Genomic DNA, 24,526 nt, shown 5'->3' with positions numbered 1-24,526 from the left:
GTGGTTTGCAACAGTAAATCCATCTACCAGATGGATAGTTTAGACTCAACCGCAATCTGTTCTTAATGGATAGAGAAGAGAACATTTTATTTTTGGAGTTAGCACACGAAGCCAGATCCATTCAGAAATATTCATGGGGCACACATCCAATGATGCTGCTTTTCAAATAGTTGTGGTTGGTTTGTTTTTTTTTTTAAAAAAAATGCAAGCAGTCAGCTCGCTGGATAATGTATATATGCAAACAAGTTTTGCCAAGGGAAACAGCGGGAGGTTGGCGAGCAATCAGTATGTGCATCAGAAATAGCCTGTATTAGTGAACATTGGGAATACATTAAAAACAGTCTACATTGATTTTGAGAGCACTGCTTGGCATTACCTAACATCAGAAAGATATCCAGTCTGGCTGATTTAGCACAGACAGAACTCAAACTAGCTAAGGAAAATTGCACTTTTGTCAACGTCCTATAGCAGCTACAGAGAAAATCCCTAACTGATGAACATTTCTATGATCAGCCTCAAAGGCTGCTGAAGTAAAACTTTCCTATTGTTTATACTGCAGCTGTGCCTGGAAGCCCCCAGTAGAATTAAGACACCCCCTCCCCTTTAGGCACAATAACATGAACACAAAAGAAAACAAACCATCTCGTGCCCTATGAATTTACCATCCATTTTAAAAACACAAAGCACATTCCTCTGCCCTGTGCATCCTCTCCCCTCCCTTCAGTGGAAGGCAGTCAGTTCAGAAACTAAACAGACAACATATTTCTGTAGCATCTCTCATTTAAAGTCTCCACACACTTCGCGAAAGGTAGTTATGTTTCATTCCCATTTTACAGCGGGGGCGGACTGAAGCACAGATATTAGGTTGAATTATGATGAATGCTCTCATTGAGGAATTCATGACTTATACAAGAACAACAACACAGTTTGGGTTAAATAAGGAAAATTATCCTTCAGCTGACTACAGCAACATCACCAGTAATGTACAGAAATACTTCTTGGATTTGCCCTCTAGAACTATTCAATATAAAATAACCCATAAGATTTACTGAACCCAACATGATTTCAATTCCTGGAGTGCTGGAGGTTTGGTACAGACAATGCAACATTCATACACTTGCTTCAAGTACAGCCTCATAACCATGCAGGGCTTTACCAAGAGGCAGCAGCATGGACATAATTGCAGTCACTTTCACACAGCTTTCCACAAGGGTCCAATTGGCACAGTGGCTCAAACTTTTTTACTGGTGACCCCTGTCACATAGCAAGGCTGAGTGTGACCCCCCTTATAAATTAAACACTTTTTTACCATATTTAACACCATTATAAATGCTGAAGACAAAGAGGGGCTTGGGGTGGAGGTTGACAGCTCGTGACCACCCCCCCCATGTAATAACCTCATGACCCCCTAAGGGGTCCCTAACCCCCAGTTTGAGAACCCCTGAATTAGCAGCAGTGAAGTGAACCAAGTCTTGTCAAACTCACTCTGCGGCTGGAGAAAAACAGGGAACACCATCTGACTGCAGACTCAGGGTGACAGCAATGAAATGCTTCATATACAGTAGATCTCTTCACTCCCAATTAAATACAAGCTGACATTCCGCAATAACAGAGCGGGATCCCCTCTCATGAAAGAAAGCTTCCTATGTACCATTGGTGAGGGGATTTTTAAGCCACAATCTGTTACATAAAGCACTCCTTGTACACTAAACTGCAATTTATCTTCAATTAAAATCCCAGGTAGACTACTAGGCAAACTAGGTACAGCCATCAGTACAAAAAAGAGTTTACATTCACGAATTTAGATTCTCCAGTCAAGCACACAGACTTTACGTACAAGCAAGCGTAACACGCCATTTTCACCTAAAAACAAAAAAAAAAAACAAGACCAGAAGATTGAACTCTTGCCAACTGCAGTGTCTGTCTCCCGTCAAGCTGACCCCAAAGTACTTGTCAAAAATATTAGCAGCATATAAAAGGCTTATGAGAGGCTCATGAAAAATCATTACTGATTGTTCAGAGGCCAAAACCATCAAGACAAACACAAAAGTTAGACCCTTCTAACAATAAACTCCTTAAGTGACCCAGTTTAGACTAGATAACAAGGAAAGAGACTCCAGGCAAAATACTGGAATGGGTCTATTGGGGAGCAAAGCGGGGAATGAAAGCCACAAACCCCAGGAACTCATGAAATGAACTATCCATGGCACCATAGGCACCAACTCTGTGGGTGCTCTGGCGCTGGAGCATCCACAGAGAAAAATTGGTGGGTGCTCTGCACTCACGGGCAGCTCCCTGCCAAGCTCACTTCTGCCTCCGCCTCCTCCCCTGGGCGCACTGTGTGCCCACTTTTTCCCCTGGCTCCCAGCACTTGCGCTGCGAAACAGCTGATTCGCAAGGCAAGCACGGGGGGGGGGGGCACACGGTGCGCTGGGGGAAGAGGCAGGGCCAGGGCAGGGATTTGGAGAAGGGGTCGAATAGGGGCAGAGTTGGGGTGGGGACTATGGGGAAGGGGTTGGAATTGGATCAGGGAAAGGGTGGAGTTGGGGCAGGGTAGGGCACGAGCACCCACCGGCACCAGGGAAAGTTGGCACCTATGCATGGCATATTTGTCCAGGGACTGGCAAACCATCAATGGGGGCTGAATGGGAACACTGGATCCTCATGTGAAATGGCTGCCTGTAGAACCTCTACATACCACAATCTACACCAGGACAGAACTACAGTCACTGAACAATAGAAGTTGCATCCAACACTTCCGAAGTACTGTTCTCTCAGATTAGAGGAGGAACGCACCATAAAAACTACAAAAGAACATTATTTTGACACCTCCCTGAAGCTGAAGGACAAGTATGCAACACCCAGCACCAAGACTACCACAGCAGTATTAAGGAGTGGCAGCTCCTCTATTCCATTCAACAAGCTTGACACAGATGTTAGTTCTAAGGCCTACTCTGCCCACATATTCTTTTGTACCCATAAAACTAATCTGTCACAGGTGGGGTGTGTTCCCCCCTCACCCCATACAGTCATACTGATATAAAGGTGCCTTATGCCAGCATAGTTATACCCCCTGCCATACAGAAATAAGCAATACTGGTATAAGACACTCTTATGTATCAGAGTAACTGCATCCAGACTAGGTGGGTCCTCTCACTTTAACTTATGTGTTTAAACAATCCTTAGGCCAGTTTGTTTTTTATGGCAGCAACTGAGGAGTTAAATCCTCCCAGCTGTTTCCTTCTGATGAAGTTGGGCGGTGACTTGTGTGTGATGACCTTTTACACTTTGCAGCGGAAATAAAATCTTACCAGAGAAACACTTTTCCTTTTTCTCCTTTAAGTGATTCTAAGCAAACACTACGCCCTCTGCTGGAAGAATCAGCTATGGACTATTAAAACGGCAACAGCTGGGTAGAGAATATTTCTTGAATGTGTTACCTATGAGCTTCTTTGGCATAGCTGACCTGCAAGGGTAAAGATATTGGCACAGCACTGGAAAGCTGCTAGTGGTTTGCTAACATAGCCTGCTCCATCAGCCTGTGTCACTTCTATGGGTCCCTGTACAGGAAGATCAGAGATGTGCTAGCCCAACTGTATTCTAGACCAGAAGTTCTCAAACTAGGGTAGGGGGTGAAATGTATTCTGGGGTGGGGGGGGGGGGAGAAAGAAACCTTACTGCACACATTTTACCCACAGCAATGAATAACTAGCAAAAGCTGATTCCTCCAGACATATCAGGCCCTCAGATGATGCTGTGCATTTGACTCTAGATGGCACTGAGCATTTTGATGGATTTCTGCATAGTATTATACAAAGTCATAGAATCTCAAGGTTGGAAGGGACCTTAGGAGGTCATCCAGTCCAACCCCCTGCTCAAAGTAGGACCAACCCCCAACTGTTGTTGCCATCTGTACGTCAATCCGTTTGCTATGACAGGCAGTGCACATTTAATTGTGAGCATTGACCACAATCGCAGTTTTGCTCTTATTACAATGGATCATTGGCTCATTCATGCAACAGAAAAAAAATAAAAGTGAAAAACAAAGAAGCTGAAACTGATTCAAGTGACGCACCGCTGCCACATATATATCAGACTTTAAAGGTCAGAAAGCACCATTATGATCATCTAGTCTGATCTCTTGCACAACACAGGCCACAGAATCTCACTCACCCACTCACTCCTGTATCAAACCTGTGTCTGAGCCAGTGAAGTCCTCAAATCATGGTTTAAAAGACTTCAGGATGCAGAGAACCTTCCAGCAAGTGACCCATGCCCCACGCTGCAGAGGAAGGCAAAAAAACATGGCCTCTACCAATCTGCCCTGGAGGAAAATTCCTTCCTGACCCCAAATATGGCGATTAGCTAAACCCTGAGCGTGTGGGCAAGACTCACGAGCCAGACACTCAGGAAAGAATTCTCTGTAGTAACTCAGCTCCCATCCCCATCTAACATCCGTATAAGCACTTGTGGGGCATGAAGGGGAGAGGCTATAGACTATCCAGTACACATAGGCTTACCAAGACTTGTCAGACCCAAAAAAACCCACGTTCACCCTAGTGACGGAAACTGTGCTAGAGACACTTTTGTGATGAACAACTCTCTGTCCTGATTTTTCTCTATTCAGTAATAGAACTGCACTTCTGTCTGGCTCAGAGGAGAGATCTGATGCTCTGTCTGAGAAATAGTGCAACACCACAAGCATCACTGACCTATATGAATATTCAGTTCAGACCTTTACTACACTGGGGTATTTGCACCAGTACAGCCACACTAGTGGCTGGACACCAACGGTTGCAACCAGGGTAAACTCCAAGTGAAAACAAGCAAAACTGTACAAAATCATGGTTTGCATCAGTGCAGATAACCGTGGCTTGAAATCAGCCTAAAGCTGCAATAGGGCCAAACTGTGGCTGTGTGTCTACACCAGGGGCTTGCACCAGTGGCTGCCATCCCCACCCCATCCCCTAATGGCTGAAAATCCTCAGTACAGATAAACCCCTAGAGGTGGAGGAGGAGATGGAGGGTGAGTATAAGCAAATATGTGACCATGCAGTAAACTGATCACAAACTATTTTCCAAGTTAGAACATAATCACACAGAATTGAACAGATAACCGAGCCAGAAAGTTCTGTGCTTTCCTCCCCTCCATGGGTTGCAGAGATACATGGTAACTGCAGGAGTTAAGCCAACATGGTTTGCAGTGTCATCGGAACTCAGAAGTATTTACAGCTTTCACTGCTTTCCCAGCATTTCAGATCACATAAGAGTTTTATTTTCAATCCCATAGGAAGTGTCCCCCACCCTTTACCCAGTTTATTTTAGGGAGATTTGACTTAGTTACAGAAGAAAAACCGTTACAGACCGGATTTGTGGGTTTCATGAAGAGCTCATTGTTTGTGTTGTGATGAGCAGGCGACTGCCAATTACAGTCTGCACACCACAGACCTCAGCCCTAATCCTGTAATCACATCCGTGTGGTAGACTCCCCAACTGGGCCGAGGCCCACTGACTTCAGTGGCCTCCACATGGGTGTAAGGGTCTGTCTGTGTTCTGGTTGCAAGATCAAGGCTCTAATCGCATAAGAAAAGCGGTCCGGTTTCCTTACACAAGAGTTAAACTTTAGTTAGTTGGTAATTCCATACCAGGCAGACTCCGTTACTCTCCAGATCCAATCAGTAGAAAACATGTGCCTTCCGTTTATCATCACACGGACAGCAAACAAGAGACCCCAGCACTGTTCTGTAATCCTTCCTCTGGATCTGGACATTGTCCCACTCCGACCTCCCTCGTGCCTTCCCCTCCCAACCTCCACCAGTCAGACTTCTGGCTAATGTCACCTATTAGCTTCACTGTGCCACCTCCTACCCCGTCTGCCTGTAGGCCCCGTCTCCCACTGCCTTTTATCTGGACATACTGGACAAAATATCCATAGGAAGAGAAGGTATTAACCCTTCCTTTTCTCCTGATTATTCACATGGTAACATTAAGTTATTTATTCAAACAAGTGTAATGCCAAACTTTAAAAAGCATCAGCTGAAGCGACAGCCCCTCACCTGTTTGCAGCAGGGTTAACAATATAAACAAAGCAGAAGGGGTCGGTTCGATTTTCAGTCAGAAGGTGATTTGTAAAGCATTGATAGGGTACATCTAGACCAGGACTTTGCAGTGCTTTGCTCACCATTGGTCTAGCACCAGTGCAAATGCTAGGGGCTGATCCACATGCTGTTTTTGTACCAGTATCACTATTTTGGTTATAAATGTCACACCTAACGAACAAGGCTGAGATCACACCCCAGCACTGCCTGGACCAACAAAGTTATGCAGGCAGAAGCCTGTAATGTAGATCTGACCGGTGGCAGGGGTGAGATACAATGTGTCTAGGTGAACCCTTGACAAGGTGCAGGTGTCATTACCACCATGTTGCTAATGCTGACTGGGGTCAAGCACTGTGGTGAAGATGCCTGTGCCCTATCTCCACTAGCACATCCCCAGTCCAACACTGGGAAGAGTGCTAGCAAAGTGCCAGCGTAAACAAGATTTAAGATGCAGACACAGGTAAGACAAGATGCTCCAGGAAAGCCAGAGGAACATGCAAGGTCAGAGGGGTTGTTTCTTTTTCTACTCTTGCGCTTCTATTCCAAGATAAGCTAGTAGGGGGACTGTGGTCTCAGTATATTGGTGGCAGAGCTCGGAATTAAAGCCAGATCTCCCAAATCCCATATTTAACCATAAGACCATCCTTCCATTCATTGGAAGAGCTACACAAAAGTCTTGATCTTTTATTATTTGTATTACTATAGAGCCTAATAGCCTCAGTCATGGACCAGGACCCGAAAATATCAGAGGGGTAGCTGTGTTAGTCTGTATCCACAAAAACAAGGAGTCCGGTGGCACATTAGAGACTAATAGATTTATTTGGGCATAAACTTGTGGGTAAAACCCACACTTCTTCAGATATGTATTTGGGGAGAGGATGCTATTGCTAGCATCTAGGCCCAACTACTCGACACAGCAGTTAGGGCATTGCCATAGTGGATGAAACCATTTCTATCATGGCATCTGTGGGCTCTGAACACAGTTGTTATGGTTGCATACTGCTCGCCTATTGCAAGCCTGTTCTCACACACACTTAGCTACCAGTCTCCTTTGTGATTTCTGTCAGTCACAGAGTGAATACTGTTTTGGACAGCCTGATAAAAGGCCATTCAGCCCTTTGAGTGAAGTGTGGGGGAAAAATGCAGCCCAACTGAAAAGCAGTGCAGGTTGGTTTTGTATATGAACAAGAATTAGATTAACTTGAATGCAAACTAATGGGACTAATTCTCATTTACTGCATTATAAAGCATGGGCCTGTCAGTGTTCTGAATGTGAATTATCTAAGCTATACAGTGCCATTGATACCCAGCATCCTGCTTTTTTCCTCTTCTCACATCATATCTCAAGTACATGTATCCTGGTTCTCAGGGTAGGATGTGCCAGTATGACCAGCATCTAAGGGCTTGTCTACAATAGCCATTTATATCACTGCAACTTCCTGGCTCAGGGGGTGTGAAAAACACAGTTCTGTAAAGTGCCAGGGTAGACAGTGCCCCAGCTCTGGTAGCCACACCCCTCGTGGAGGTGGGTTTTTTAGAGCTGTGCCGTGACCACACAAGCCGTGTTAAAGCATTGCCAGTATAGACTAGCCATAAAACCAGCATGTTTATGTTCGCTATATGGAGGTTGCTTCCATAATTCTGGACATGATTGCTGGGCAGATGCAGAGTCAGAGTCATTCTTGAATATGTTGAAGTAACTTAATGGGTAACGTGTTATCTCGGTGAATGCAAATATTTGCGGTAGCAAAGTTTTCGAATCAGTTACCAAGTACATGACAGCAGCAGTGCAACAGGTAAAAAACTGAACAGTTAAAAGAAATGCTAAAGTAGCTCCAAGCATCTTATGGTCAATGTGAGAATCAGGTAAATGCAATCAAGAGAGGGCAGCCAGATTTACTCTGAGACGTTAAACCAACCCAGCTACACTGGATTTTTCATCCCAAGCTTACTCCTGCATATGTAGTTAACCTGACCTAACCCCAGCATACACAGCGCTAGATGGACGGAAGAATTCTTCTGTAGACCTACTACGGTGACAGGAGATGCCTCCCATCATTGTAGTGAATAGCTACACAGATCAGCGCTACAGCTGTGCCACTGCAGCATTTCAAACAAACTAGCCGACTGTCACTTGGAGGTGGTCTTCTTGCAGTGATCAAGAAGACCTTCAGACTATACTACGGATAATACCAGTGTAGACATACCCTATGACAAAACTAGGGCTAGTTTAGAGCCCTTAGAATAAGTGGGTGTCAAACAGTAAGCTAGTCTCACTAACTATATTGGTACTGCTGCCCCACTATAATCTGGAGAAATGCAGTCGTTACGGATTTGGTTTTGCATAGATGCAGTGTGAGAAGAGCTGTTGCCGCTACCTTGGAAAAGCTTGTTCTATCTCCAGGAGCAAACTCAGAAGCAGGAAGAGTCAGCATATGAGCATGTAGAACCTTCGCTGCCGTGAATCGTCAGGGACTGAAGTTAGCAACAACTGCTGTGGGCAAGTGTGACGTACTGTAGGAAGGAGACATGCCTGGCCAGTATATAATCAGAACAATTTTGTATCTCAAAGTGTGAATGTGTATCACGGGACAAAAGCAGGAACTGACTTTGTTCTCTTCTGTTTGCTCCAGACTCAGGAACACACACCAAACTCTTGGACCACAGAGCAGCAGTTTCATTGCTCAGTTACAGAGAAACCCACATAGAAAAGGCAATCAAAAAGATGTACCTGCTTTACATCAATCCTTGTACTGGATTCTGACAGATTTATGCACATATCAAATTGTAAACATAGAAGGCAAACATCAGAATTTTGATGCCAAATGTAGATCTGTTTGAGTTACTGCCTATACGTATTCTGCTGATACAGTGAAATCAAAATGGCCTTGTTTTGCGGCCAGTAGTCACAATTTACACCATCTAGTAGAATCTTTCACGGTTAGAGGTCGGTTTCTCAAACTGTCTTCAGCAGTTTTCACTAGTCTCAAAATATTAAACTAGGAGGAGAACTGATGCTTTAAGACATGTCCTCATTCAGATGGTGGCTGTTTAAAAACACTCTGCATCGAAGAGCCTGATGCACCCGAGCAAAAGTCTAGCTCAGCACAGAACATGCTGCAGTGCAATCCCCTTTACAACCTGCTGCTCCTGTATTTTCTAGCTCTCCAGCCTTTACTGGTTATATTTGTGAAGCAGCAGTAAAAGTTAACATGCAATGGAATGAGAGACTCAAGCATTAGCTCCTACCATATGTTTCACATTCCTATTAGAATGTGCTGTCATCACAAGCAGATGGGCGTAGATGCTCTGAAGACAGAAATGTTTCCTTCCCCTTCCCTGGGAAGTGCTGAACACTGCACTGGGTGACAAAGGCAGAGTCACCCTCCCATCAGAGATCCATGTCTAATTCGGTTGAGCTCCATACAGAGGATCGTCTTTAATCAATTTTAATATGATTATGCAAATCAGAACCATAAGTAGGTTTTGTGACTCAAGTGTACGCTGACTAACCAATCAAATGAAATCAATACTACCTGACAGAAGACATGGTAAACAGTAGCTCTGGCAGCATGAAAGGTAATGTGTATGTAGTCAGCCAAGGAACTCCCAAATTCTAGAACTCCTCTACAAGGGGACTGTCTGTAAAATGAGGCAACATGTCTAACTCCCAGGGGTGCGAGTGATCAGTCAGTGTTTGAAGGAGCACTGTGAGCAGGGTGGATTGATTTAAACGAAGTGGAAAGCCTTGACTAAGATCAACTTTTCCATTTGTATTTCAATTATTTTCGAAAGATAGATGCAGTCTCACTGGTTGATACCACCTCTAAAATGTTGATTTACAAACTAAAGCCTTTAGAGTAGGTTTGGTACATCTTTTTGCTACCTAGGAGGGTACAATATACATTTAAGCAATCAAATTTCATATTTTGAGATTTTTATGAATTGTGCATATGTAGTATGTCAGAAACTGGTGAACGATGGGTGGAGTTATATTCGTAATTTGAGAACTGAGCCAGCCAGAGTTGAAGTAGGGAGAAGCTATAAAATAGGAGTCTGAGACCTTAACAGAGGTGCTCAGTGGATGACCCTGATGAGTTATGTGAGGGTGTGTCATGGAGTGTAGGGGAGTCAGGGCCCTGCACCCCCCACTTCCTGCGATTCACCATGACTCTCAGCCAGCCAATAAAAACAGAAGGTTTATCAGACGACAGGAACACAGTCCCAAGCAGGGCTTGTAAGTAAAACCAGGACCACTCAGCCAGGTCCCTCTGGGGGGCAAGGATCTTAGACCCCAGACTTGGGGTTCCCTGCCTCTTCCCAGCCAGCACCAAAATGAAACCAAAAACTCCTCCAGCAGGCTCTCTCCTTCCTCTGTCCAGTTTCCCGGGCAAAGGTGTCGACTCACCCCACCCACCTTCCTGGCTCAGGTTACAGGCTCAAAAAGAACAGGAGTACTTGTGGCATCTTCGGGCTTGGCTACACTCACACTTTACAGCGGTGCAACTGGGGTGTGAAAAAACACCCCCCTGAGCGCTGCAAGATACAGCGCTGTAAAGCGTCAGTGTAATCAGGGCAGCAGCGCTGGGAGCGCGGCTCCCAGCGCTGCACGCTACACCCATAAGGGATGTGGTTTACATGCAGCGCTGGGAGAGCTCTCTCCCAGCGCTGCCACTCTGACTACACTCACACGTCGCAGCGCTGCCGCGGCAGCGCTTTGAAATTCCAAATGTAGCCATACCGTCAGAGACTAACTAATTTATTTGAGCATAAGCTTTCGTGGGCTATAGCCCACTTTTTTGGATGCATAGAGTGGAACATATAGTGAGGAGATATACACACACACACAGATCATGAAAAGGTGAGAATTGTCTTACTAACTGAGAGGCCAAATTAAGTAAGAGAAAAAACTTTTGAAGTGATAATCAAGATAGCCCAGTACAGACAGTTTGATTAGAAGTGTGAGAATACTTACATGGGGAGACAGATTCAATGTTTGTAATGGCTCAGCCATTCCCAGTCTCTATTCAAGCCTAAACTGATTGTATCTAATTTGCATATCAATTAGAGTTCAGCGGTTTCTCATCGCAGTCTATTTTTGAAGCTTTTCTGTTGTGAAATTGCCACCCTCAGGTCTGTTACTGAGTGACCAGACAGGTTAAAGTGTTCTCCTACTGGTTTCTGAATGTTATGATTCCTGATGTCAGATTTGTGTCCATTTATTCTTTTGCGTAGAGACTGTCCGGTTTGGCCAATGTATATGGCAGAAGGGCATTGCTGGCACATAATGGCATATATCACATTGGTAGATGTGCAGGTGAATGAGCCCCTGATGGCATGGCTGATGTGATTAGGTCCTATGATGATATCACTTGAATAGAGGTAGACAGAGCTGGCATCAGGCTTTGACCCAGGAACCTATCCTTGCAACAGTGTTCTGGTACCTTCCCTCACCTAAAGTCATCCCCTGCTCTCCCCTCCCCCATGCAGACAGTCCCAGTAAAACTAAACAACATTCCCAGGTCAATCCACCCTGCTCCATACTGCATCACATGGTGTCCCCTGGGGCTAAAAGCCAGGCTCCAATAAAATATAGGGCTAAATATAAGTCTCTGAAGTTTGAACATGTCCTGAAACAAATACTGTAAACAGAGCATCGTACAGGCGCCTGGGGTACACTGAACTAAGGATGGCCTTAGTATTTGCAGGATCCCAAGCTATCATGCCATTCACAATCCACTTCACCCACAGTTTCCTCTTTCAGGCCTACTGAGCAGCAGATCAACAGTACAGCTAAGGCCAGCCTGCAACCTGCAGAGCATATTCAGGACCCCAGAACCTGGGCTGCAGCTTGGTTTTAATTGTGCCCTGACCACTAAAGCTGACTTTGCTCTGCTTATCACAACCACTGACTTGCACCAGCAAGACAGAGCCTTCTTGAATCACAGCACATTGCAACGTCTCCTAGGGAAAAAGTGAAATCAGTGGAACAGAGAGGCCTTTTCCACACTCAACTTGGTGTGCAGAAAGGCTGCTCTTTACAGAGATTCCATCAATTTGTTTTTTAATAAAAAATTAAAATCAGGTTTTTTGATAGAGTGATACTTCAGTAGCACAGTACATCCAGAAATTTTTCAAAATCGTAGCATAAGGAGTTTCTTTTGGGCAACCAAGGTGCAACATGAAACTCAGGTTCACCCTCCTACCTCTTTCATTCCTCCATGTATGTATCTCCCTGTTGCCTCTTCAGTTTTGCTGCTGCAGTCACTAATAAACCTCGAATACTACAGGAGATTCCCACTAGTGCAGGAGACAAGAACAATTCCAACTTGAATGGTTACTTGTAACAGCAGGTTCAAAGTTTTCAAATGGAAGTGTGACTTCAAATTTATGATTTATTTTGGTGATCTGCAGATACCTGGAGAATCAAAGGTTGTTCTGTATTTAAACTCCCCAGGGCGGGGGAGAGGACCATAGATTAACAAAGTTTCAGACCAGAGGATTTGGGGTATAATCTGGAGATGTAAGGAACACGGCCTTGTCTAGGTTAATTACAGGTGTTTCAGGTAGTGAAAGCATCACTATAAAAGTGCTATTTGCTGCACTACTGTGCACTGAAAGCCTGGGGGGGGGGGTTTTAAGCATTTTCAGAAACAGTCTTTAAGAACAGAACTTCACAGTCCTTCCCATATCCTATATGTACTTGAGAACGTCACACATCACAGCTATCCGAAAACCCTGGTGGAGAACCAGGCAGTTTTAGAAGATCTCAAGCAAGATATTTAAAGCTTATAAACACACAGCACACACTTAACGGAAAACTATATCCACTAAAAGAACGCCATTTACCTTCACCCCCACTGGCTTCCTTGATTTTCAAACCAAAGTTTGCTGGTAGCAGTGATGTGTCAGCAAAACCAGAATGCAAAATTTTGCATGAACTGAACTTTAAGACAGTTTATTTGACAAGCCCCTTCTATTTTGGTTAGCAGGCAGCAATCAGCAAACAACCTGGATTGAAAGGCATTTATTTGTATGCTCAGTTTGCTTTTTTCACTTATACCAGAGCATACAGCCAGTTCTAGATAAGGGTGTGTCAGTATTTGCTTCAAACTATGTGTTTGAGAAAAACTTATAACTAAGTGAGCTTGGGCTGAAGGCTGAAATTTGGCAGTTAACCACAAAAAACCAACTCCCAGACTGAGATGTTAACTTGCTCTCCTTCCCCAAAATTTTCCCTTTTAAAAAATTGGATGTCAGTAAAAGCAAAAAGGGAAACACAGGATTTATAAGCCAGAGGAGTGAAAAATGCTCAACCAGGTTTTTATCAAGTTGATAAAACTGCTATAAAAAGGTTTTAGAAACATGGTTCCAAAGAATGACGTTGCCATGCAAAAGTTCTGAAGTAATTAAGAACAAAGCTCTAGGCACCACACCAAAGATGTGTGGGGTAAGTTCAGTGCTTTGAAGCTCTTGATAAACACCAGGAGAATAGCCAGTGTTTGGCCCTTCTGCAAACCCAATAAGAACAAGCAGAAGTTAACCCTTCCTAGGCATATGGGTGGGGTACACAGGCTCTTCTTTGGGGGAAGGGGTTTAATTAACATAGTAGTGCAAACATAGGACACAACTGTCTATATTTAAGGCTACGTTTTAGTCCTGGGTATTTTTAGTACAAGTCATGGGCAGTAAACAAAAATTTACAGCCAATGACCGGTCCATGACTTACTATAGATCCTTAACTAAAACTTGGCCAATGGGAGCTGCGGGTGTGGCACCTGCAGGCAGCCCACGGAGGCCCCTGGCCTCTCTGCCTGGGAGCTGCAGGGACATGCCAGTGGGAACTGAGCAGGCCTTGTCTACACTAGAGAGTTGCAGCGCTGGTGAGGGGGTTACAGCATTGCAACTTAGGATGTGTACACACTTGCACAGCACGGGCAGCGCTGCAACTCCCTGGTTGCAGCGCTGGCTGTACACCCGGTCGAGCCTTGGGTGTAGAGGATCCAGCGCTGGTCAGCAAGTGTAGACACCCACCAGCGTTTTTATTGACCTCCGTGGCATAAGCAGGTATCCCAGCATACCTTAGAAGCCTCTCTGGTAATCATGCAAACTCCACTGCCCTGGGCTCACCTGACCCCTCCTTTAAATGCCCCGGGAATTTAAAAAATCCCCTTCCTGGTTGCTCAGCCAGGTGTGGAGTGCAATCAATCACTCAGCGACCATGCCTCCACGCACCAAACAAGCCCCAGCATGGACCAATGCAGAGCTGCAGGACCTCATAAGTGTTTGGGGAGAGGAGGCTGTGCAAGCACAGCTGCGCTCCAGAAGGAGAAATTATGATACCTATGGGCAGATATCGCAGTCCTTGATGAGAAGGGGCCATGAACGGGACACGTTGCAGTGCAGGGTCAAAATTAAAGAGCTGAGGAGTGCTTACTGCAAAGCTCGTGAGGGAAATTGCCGCTCAGGAGCTGCCCCCACGACCTGCCGTTTTTACCAGGAGCTGGATGCCATTCTTGGGTGTGACCCCACTGCCAATCCTACAAGCACGATGGAGAGTTCAGAGCAGGGAGAAGTGGGGGATGTTGTAGAGGACGGTGACAGTGAGGCTACTGGTGTGGAGGGAGACACCCCGGAGTCCCAGTACACAGGCAGCCAGGAGCTCTTCTCAAGCCAGGAGGAGGCTAGCCAGTCGCAGCAGCAGGAAGTTGATGGTGAGGAAGAAACTAAGGATCGTGCTCGGGGTAAGTAGATTTTTATGTTTTGGGAGAGGAGGGTTTTGGGTATGGCTGCCTGCATGCATGCCTAAACGTGGAATAGCCCATTGATTTGCTCTATCACGTCCCTGTAATCTGCCTCGGTAATCTCTTGAAAAGTTGCAGCAAGAGCGTTTGCAATTTGCTTTCTCAAGTTGATCGGGAGAGCCACCGTGGTCCCTGTCCCGGTCAGGCTAACTCGTCCGATCCACTGTGCAGCGAGGGGTGGGGGGACCATGGCTGCACACAGGCAAGCTGCATAGGGGCCAGGGCGGTATCCACATTCCTGTAGAAGACCCTCCCTCTCTTCCCAGGTAACACGCAGCAATGATATGTCTGGCAGTAGGAAACCCTGTTGAGAATTTAGGGATACTTGAGTGCAGGGCGCCAGATTCGCGTTTCCCCAGCCCATTGCACTCTGTTATTAACCCCTCCCCCCCCCAGCACGTAGCCAGCCACGCGGTGTGCTCTGGTGTTCCCCCCACCACCCCCCCAGCACATAGGCATCCACGCGGTGTGCTCCGGTGTTATGCACCCCCCTCCAGGCAGGCATCCAGCACTGCGGTGTGCTCCCGTATTCCCCACCCCCCCGCCAAGCAAGCATGCAGCACCGCGGTGCTTCTCCGCCCCCCCCCCCACCAGCAGGACGGCGTGAACGCGGACCAAAGCCCAACCCCCCTCCCCCAGCAGCTCACCACCTTCCTGTTCACTACTGTCCCCTTTTCAGGACACCAGCTACCTCCTGTACCCATTGCAAATAAACTCCAGTGACCCATTGGTCAATTCCCACTCCCAAGGGGAAATCAGGGGAAAACCACTCACCCCATTGCTCGCCATGACTTAGCTTCCCTGCCCTCTCTGTGTTATGTGAGGTATCTGAGAAGGATGCTACCAAAAGTCTAAAAAGTCCTTCACTGTGTGATAAACAATGTAGCCTCTGTGTATTACATGGTTCTCTCTCTCTTTTTTCTAGTGACCTTGACTACTGCAGCCGGATCACCGGCCTCACGTAGGTTGCAGAACTTGAGAAGGAATCCCAGAAAATCAAAAGAGGAATTGATCAAATCAGTTATGAGTCACTACAACAGAGAAAGTAGGAAGACACAGGAATGGAGAGAGAAAATGTATGAATGGAGACAGAGTGTACATGAATGGAGGCAAACAGAAAGCAGGAGAAAGGAATTGTCTGCCAAAAAAAACACAAAGCAGATGATAAGCCTCCTGGCTCGCCAAACTGAGTCTTTCAAGTCTCTCGTAGCCATGCAGACAAATACGTACCGTTGTAACCCACAGCCCTCCCAAAGCTCTTTCTTGTTCCCCAGTGTTTCCACAAAACAACTTTCTCCAGCAGCCAGTTTCTTATTATCCCCAGCTGCCCCCACACCTGTATGATCACCTACCAGCCCTGATAACTATAATTCTTACCCTGTTCACTCCACCCCCATTATCCTGCAGCATAGTAATCCTGAAGTGCAGCAGACATTGAATAGTGATCAAAATAGGACATATTCAAACCTGTGAATGTACGGTCCACCACCCAAACCCCCTTGCCTTTTATGTACTGTATGTTGAGTAAAGGATTTTTTTTCTTTTTCACTATGTTATATTATTGCTGGAAGTGGTAAATATTGTACACCAAGGTAAAGCAAAGCACACCAAATGCATCAAACATTACTGTTGGCCTCTCAGCATCAAATTGCTCCCTTAAAGCATCCCTAATCCTTGAAGCCCTTTCCTGGGCCTCCCTATTAGCCCTGCTCTCTGGCTGAGCAAACTCATCCTCTAGGCGTCGAACCTCGGAGGTCCATTCCTCACTGAATCTTTCACCCTTCCCTTCACAATTATGATGGAGGGTACAGCACGCGGATATAACAGCGGAGATGCTGCTTTCCCCCAAATCTAGCTTCCCATAAAGACACCTCCAGCGGGCTTTCAAACAGCCAAAAGCACACTCCACAGTCATTCTGCACCGGCTCAGCCTGTAGTTGAACCGGTCCTTGCTCCTGTCAAGCTTCCCTGTATATGGTTTCATGAGCCAGGGCATTAAGGGGTAAGCGGGGTCTCCAAGGATCACAGTGGGCATTTCGACGTCCCCTACTGTGATCTTGCGGTCTGGGAAAAAAGTCCCAGCCCTCAGCCTCCTGAACAGCGAACTGTTCCTAAAGATGCGTGCATTGTACACCTTTCCAGGCCATCCTGAGTAAATGTCAGTGAAACGCCCACGGTGATCCACAAGAGCTTGCAGAACCACGGAGAAATACCCCTTGCGATTAACGTACTCTGATGCCAGTTGGGGTGGTGACAGAATAGGAATATGTGTCCCATCTATTGCCCCTCCACAGTTAGGGAAACCCATTTCTGCAAAGCCATCCACAATGTCCTGCACGTTCCCAAGAGTCACGGTTCTTCTTAGCAGGGTGCCATTGATGGCTGTGCAAACTTGCATGAGCACCATTCCAACAGTGGACTTTCCCACTCCAAACTGGTTCGCCACTGATCTGAAGCAGTCTGGAGTTGCCAGCTTCCAGACTGCAATAGCCACCTGCTTCTCCACTGGCAGGGCAGCTCTCAATCTCGTGTCCCTGCGCCGCAGGGTAGGGGCGAGCTCAGCACACAGTGCCATGAAAGTGGCTTTTCTCATCCGAAAGTTCTGCAGCCACTGCTCGTCGTCCCAGGATTGCAGGACAATGTGATCCCACCACTGAGTGCTGGCTTCCCGAGCCCAAACGCACCGTTCCACGGAGCTGAGCACGTCTGTTACTGCCACAAGCAATTTACTGTCTTCACAGTGAGGCGATTCAATATCATCGTCTGACTCCTCACTGTCACTCTCACTTTGCAGCTGAAGGAATAGCTCCACTGCCATGCGTGATGTGCTGGCAACATTCATCAGCAAGGTCGTCAGCAGCTCAGGCTCCATTTATAACAAAAACCGCAGAAATCGCGCTGCAGAATCACAATGCCACCGAACTGCTCGAAATGTGTAGCAAAGCACCACGGGGCGTTGGAACAGGAAGCAGAAAGACCCTCACACTTCCTTCCCCTTCCCACAAGCCACAGCGCCGAAATGGGACGAGGTGATCTGTGCGATAGCTGCCCACAATGCACCACTCCCAACAGCGCTGCAAGTGCTGTAAATGTGGCCACTCTGCAGTGCTGGCCCTACACAGCTGTACTAACACAGCTGTAACTACCAGCGCTGCAAAACTGTAAGTGTAGACAAGCCCTGAGGAGTCCCCCTTCCCCCCTCACCCAAGGTAAGCACCGACTCACACCCCAAACCCACTGCCCCAGCCCTGAACACCCCCCCCCCCAAACACCCAAACTGCTGCTGTTGGCCAGCACCATAGGCAGCTTGGGCAGGCCCTGAGCCAGCATCAGCTGCTGCAGAAGTCACAGAATCTGTGACAGACACACAGCCTTATCTGTATTTGGTCTGTCTCTGGTGCCAAAGATCATTCAGCTGAAATAGCTATTCCTTTGTAAAATTCCTTAGTACAGACATTATCAAAGATGGCGCCAAACCAAGTCTGGTGAGAGTTTGTTTGGTTTTTTTTTTTCCTGGGGGGGGGGGGAAGAATGGGAACTAGAGGCTAAAAGTTACCATTCTGAATTTAATCTACACATGAATTTGATTAGTCTCAAACCTGAAGTCCCTCCTGAGGTGTTGGTGATAAGGGGGAGCATATGGCACCAATAAGAGCCTCGTTCCCACATAAGCTTTAACACATCTATCACTGCCAGAGTAGGGAGAAGACTTCATGCCACTGCATATTCACAGAAGGTTCTGCACAAGAACTGAATGGAGCAGCATTCCTGGCAAGTTTTCCAAACCCTGTGTTTGAAGCAATCCGACTTCATGTTTGAGAGAAAAGGAACGGGGAAGAGATGTCCATGTGTATAACAACAACTCTGTTTAGAACAGAGGTTCTCAAACGGTGATCTGTGGACCACCAGAGCTCCACAAGCTCCATTCAGGTGGTCTGTGGATAGTTTCCTCTAAGGTGTGGACCTGGGAGGCCGCATACTAGAGAATGAAGGGCCACCCATGTAATTAGAGGAGCCACACATGCGTGGCTCCATGAATTAGGTGCCTGGACCTCGGAGAAGATGCACATGTAAATAGGGGGTAGGTGGGAGGGGACGGTGGGGGGAATTTGAGACATGCAGGGCTGCGGGTGGCCAGAGAAAGGTGACTTTTCCGAGCTCCAGGGCTGCGGCTGCCGGGGAGAGACCCCCGCATCCTTCCAAGCTCCAGGGCTGCTGTGGCAGGGGAGGGGGGCACAATCCATCGCATTAGAAAGGTAAGACTTCCAATATTAAAAAAAATGAGCTGTGTGCTTTTATTTGTAGAACAAAAAAACCTTATCTTCTTTTGATATAGTGCTTTTATCCAAAGTGCTTTACAATAGTTAACAAATGGTACAAAACATTTGGAAAGATCATTAAGTGGCCTGCTGAGACCCTCAGTAATTTTCAAGTGGGCTGCAATAAAAAAAAAAGTTTGAGAACCACTGGTTTAGAAGATGAAACAAAGAAGGGTGCAGTAGAAACAGAAGGCAGAGACTGGATCATTTGCCTCCTTCCAAATGAGTGCCTTTGTTTGCATCACGGGCCTGTTGATGCTGGGCCTGCCATTAGAAGTTGAGGGAGTCCTACTAGATTAGAAGAAGGCTGGTAAAGCCCCTGTGATTTTAGGATTATGCTGGAGCTTTTCAGTGTCTGTTCTTTCACCTGAAAGCAGAGCAGAGAGCAGCAGCTGCTGGCTGGGTGCCCAGCTCTGAAGGCAGCACAGAAGCAAAGGTGGCATTGCTGTAGGTAAAACATGCACACTACATTCCCCCCACCCCTCTAAAGCTTCTCACACATACCCAAAATATATTCCCCTCCCCCTCAGTTTGAGAACCTCTGCATATAAGCCACAAAGCCCGCTAAAGGATTTGGCTGCAGGTGCTGGAAGAATTCAAATCAATCTAAGGGACCGTGTCATCCTGTCCACCTCTATGTTCATAGGAAGGCAGAAGACGTCAGTATCTGTCAAGTCCGCTGCTGGTTCTATAAGGCTTTCCTTCATGGGTACTCCAACCCAGACACCTGTAACTGAATTGGCTACTCATTATGCCTAGGTAGTGGCCCATTACCTGCATCCTTCTCACTTTAACCTGCTTCTAACAGACTGTCTGTAGAATCAGCAAAAAATCCTGTGGCACCTTATAGACTAACAGACGTTTTGGAGCATGAGCTTTCGTGGGTGAATACCCACTTCTTCAGATGCATGTGGTGGAAATATCCAGGCGCAGGTATATATATATGCTAGCAAGCAAGCTAGAGATAACAAGGTCAAGTTCAATCAGGGAGGATGAGGCCCTGTTCTAGCAGTTGAGGTGTGAAAACCAAGGGAACAGAAACTGGTTTTGTAGTTGGTACACACTGTATTGTCTATTGCCATTCAGATATTAGGAAAGGCAATATACAAAAACCTGTAGGACAACACTTCAACATCCCTGGCCACACTATAGCAGACCTTAAGGTGGCCATCCTACAGCAAAAAAACTTCAGGACCAGGCTTCAAAGAGAAACTGCTGAGCTTCAGTTCATCTGCAAATTTGACACCATCAGCTCAGGATTGAACAAAGACTGTGAATGGCTTGCCAACTACAGAACCAGTTTCTCCTCTCTTGGTTTTCACACCTCAACTGCTAGAACAGGGCCTCATCCTCCCTGATTGAACTTGACCTCGTTATCTCTAGCTTGCTTGCTAGCATATTATATACATATATACACACACACACACACACACACACACACACACACCTGCCCCTGGATATTTCCACCACATGCATCTGAAGAAGTGGGTATTCACCCACGAAAGCTCATGCTCCAAAACGTCTGTTAGTCTATAAGGTGCCACAGGATTCTTTGCTGCTTTTACAGATCCAGACTAACAAGGCTACCCCTCTGATACTTGTCTGCAGAATCTACATCTGTGTTGTCGACACTCTATGGTGTTTAATATATAGATATCAACAGACTGAGTTATTCACAGGTGACTCCCAGAAGTAGGCTACATTTTATTTTAAAGCTATTTCTGTACACAATACAACAGGGGTAGGCAACCTATGGCACGGGTGCCGAAGGTGGCATGCGAGCTGATTTTCAGGGGCACTCACACTGCCCGGGTCCTGGCCACTGGTCTGGGGGGCTCTGCATTTTAATTTAGTTTAAAATGTTTAAGAAGCTTCATTTAAAAAACCTTATTTACTTTACATACAACAATAGTTTAGTTATATATTATAGACTTAGAGAAACAGACCTTCTAAAACATTAAAATGTATTACTGACATGCGAAACCTTAACTTAGAGTGAATAAATGAAGACTCGGCACAGCACTGCTGAGAGGTTGCCGACCCCTGCAATAGAGCTTCATTAATGTAAATGATGCAGAAAAGCTTCGTTTGCCAGCTCCCTAAAACCGATCTTATGGCCAAATCCCAGGTCTCAAAAGAAACATTCCAAGACTAACAAAGCAAAAAAGCTACATGGAAGAGCCAAGCGCAGAACAGGACAAAGCCCAGCCCTCCTGTGCTTCAGTCTTATCTGCTGAATGCTCTCCAGGGCCCAGTAAGTGGAAACCAACAGAACAACAGGCTGAAGTTTTCAGTTCACATAGGATACCTGGACCAGGGCACACAACGTCTCCAAGTTCAGTGTTGCAGAATGCATAGTACCAGCCCATTGGTGTTAAAACATTGTTTTGATGTTGCCTGAATAACTGGGACCAAGCCACATTCTAACAGGACTACGGAGCTGCACTACAGCCTTGAGTTGGTTCTGGAAGACTGCTAAATACCATAGGAGTTACACAGCCTAGCAGTAAGATAACTAGCACATATCCTGAACTTTGTCCTGGCCCTCTGAACATCCAGGCCTAATTATGCCTGGTGGTTTTGAAATGGGAGTTTCTATGGGGAACTAACTCAAGCAATGCACCCAAGGCCATGTCTACACTACAGGATGCATAGCAGAACAGCTGTGGCATCATAGCTATGCCAGCACAACACCATAGCATAGACAAACAGGGATGGAAGAGGGGGTTCCCGTCACTGTTGGAACACCTCCTCCTCGAGCAACAGTTGCTAGAAGAATGCTTCTGTCAACCTGTTCATATAGTCTACACAGTGGATTAGCTCAGCATAGTTATGTCGCTCCTGGGTGCGGATTTTTCACACCCCTGAGCAATATAGCAACACCACTCTAATTTTTAAGTGAACATAAGAACAGCCATACTGGGTCAGACTAATGGTCCACACCGCTCACGATTTTATAGATCTATAATATCCCCCCCTTAGTCATCTCTTCTCCAAGCTGAAAAGTTCATCTTTTTAATCTCTCCTCATATGGAGATTGTCCCATATGCCTAATCATTTCAGTTGCCCTTCTCTGTACCTTTTCCCATTCTAATCTTTTGTGACTGGGTGACCAGTACTGTGTGCAGTTCTGAAGGTGTAACCAGGCCTAAGACATCAGGCTGGATTTCAACATGAATCACTGATAAGTCTGTTAGCCAAAAAGCTACAAGCTACATTTTAGAGCTAGGAAGTATATAGACGCGTTTACCAATTTTACCTCCACAAAGTGTCCTGTATTGCACGTCGATTTTAAAAAAGTGCCATCTGACAATGGCTAAAGCAACTGGTATATAGATTTCTCTTATTAGGCAAAAAACATGCTAGTTTTCCTCATACCACCCCCCTCAGGCTGGCTGTTTCCCCCATCTGGTTTATCTATCAACTCTAAATTGTAAGCTCTCTGGGACAGGAACTGTCCTTCGACAAGCATAGACAAGCACCAAGCATAAAGGGCCTCAATCCCAGAAAGGGGTTGTCTAGGTGTTATTGTAATAGAACTAACAGCCTTAGATTTTAATCTTTACCTTTTAAAGCTATTCCTGAAAAGTTTCAGTACTATTAAACTAGAGTCTTACTAACTCCAGAATGTGCTCAAGTGCCAATTCCTGAAAGCCTAAGTGTACTGAGGCTTCTGCAACAATGCCAGTGGGTGTTGCCATCTTTTAGAAATCAAGGGTCCCTGGTTAACAGTACGAGTTTTTGAAACCAAGACTAGAAAGTGTTAAATAGACTAGTGAAACAAAATATTAAATCACATCTTCTGGAACTATATTTTCCATTTACCTTTGGGGAGCAGGCAAGCAACACTAATTTCTTTCCTTGCATTTCACGCTGACTGTAGATTCCAAACTCCAGAGACTCTGTAGGATACCATGATAACTGCCAAGTGCAAGGACTCGAGACAGCATCTGTGACAAAGACTGCGATAGAGATTGCAAGTGGAAAACAGTTTCTTCTTCTCCCCACCACCATACAGGTTTCAGTGGCAAGTGTAATGTGAGATCTAACATCCTATCACTGGAATAGCTAAATTTTAATTTTAATAAACACTTCTCAAAATTAGCAATTTAAATGACACATTATGTAAATCACCAAGGACTGGAGGCTTGTCATAGGGATTTATAAGGAGTCCTTTACTGTCTTATTTATAAAGCATGTACACAGATAGTCTTTCCAACCTCAAGTGTTCAAAAATCAGAGTCAGCCCCATACCCCCACCCCCACTCTGATTTTTAAGTTTGAGGGCTTGTCATCATTGAATTTGGAGGGGACACTTCACTTGCTTAAAGCTGGTAGTATTTTTAAAAAATGAAAGCTGAGTTGTTTGTGCAATCTCTTGATTTCAGCAGCTGGAGCTTTAAGAAAAAAACAAATATTGCAAGACGCTCAAACGTGAGAGTTGGCAACAAAGACAGCTCCACTTCTCCCTTAATTTACCAGGGCAGTGAATGGAAGAATCTTGCCATGCCCCAAAAGTCAGACTCAAGCTATTCATCTGTTTTGAAATTTAACAAAATTAAAATCCTGAACAGACTTAAATCTAAGGAAAGTAGCTCAGATTTAAGTCCCAAAATCTTGTGAGCTTTACACACTACAGTTACATTTAACCAAGTGCCAATTTCTTTGCTTCTGCATAAGAATATGCAAGAACCAATAATGCAATGTTACAGCAAAAGTTTTCCAGCATAAAGCACTGTCTGAAAGCAGTGAAACAAACTTAAGTACAACTATACATACCATGGTGGAGATGACAAATGCTCCTAAAGTGGTCCCATGCCAGAGCAGCCTTCAGCCATTGCTAGGCTCCTAATCATCTGGAAATCAGTGAAACACCAAGGGCTTGGTTTGCTCCAGCCTATAGCAAGCATCTGAAATATCAGACCCTCCCAGTGCTTGTTTAATGGAAAAAGCCATTCCCAGGAACTGTCCATTCTATTCACCGTTTCAAATTCCCCATCTCAGACAGGATTTGGAGAAAGTTTTTTTTTCTTCCAAAAAGGACTGACTCCACCCCGACAGGGTGTGGTTTTCCTTTCTTACAGGCAGGAAGTCTTAGCAATAAAAGCAGAAGATGACAGAACAGAGTGAGGCTAGATGTTTCTTGCACATGAATATTTGAAATGGCAGGTGTTAGACTTGCCATTTGCTTTAGGTAAATCTTACTTCAGTAATGGCAGCATTGGTACCTCTCATTGTAAAAAATATTGATTTAACTAGCTATTTATGGCATCCACTCAAAATCCAGTTCACAGAGCTCTAAGGT

The 24,526-nt window shown here is 45.6% G+C and overlaps 1 protein-coding gene across 8 annotated transcripts in view; it reads right to left on the bottom strand.

Moving 5' to 3' along the window:
- The window catches only part of CCM2 (CCM2 scaffold protein), an 84,630-nt gene that overhangs the window by 37,326 nt on the left and 22,778 nt on the right, over nucleotides 1-24,526 (bottom strand). For 2 of the 8 annotated variants that reach the window (XM_030549785.1, XM_030549786.1), the window contains exon 1: nucleotides 23,047-23,221. The exons of 2 other annotated variants lie outside the window; for them this stretch is intronic. In XM_030549785.1, coding sequence (XP_030405645.1) covers nucleotides 23,047-23,088 — 42 coding nt within the window. In that variant the 5' untranslated portion in view covers nucleotides 23,089-23,221. Of the gene's footprint in view, nucleotides 1-12,304; nucleotides 12,329-23,046; nucleotides 23,222-24,000; nucleotides 24,078-24,526 lie in introns of those variants that run through there. 4 more of the 8 variants (XM_030549787.1, XM_030549788.1, XM_030549794.1 and 1 more) reach the window with 4 other exon arrangements.

Source organism: Gopherus evgoodei, chromosome 2 (assembly GCF_007399415.2).
Source record: "Gopherus evgoodei ecotype Sinaloan lineage chromosome 2, rGopEvg1_v1.p, whole genome shotgun sequence".
Taxonomy (NCBI): Eukaryota; Metazoa; Chordata; order Testudines; family Testudinidae; genus Gopherus; species Gopherus evgoodei.
This window is presented reverse-complemented; position numbering and strand designations above follow the sequence as displayed.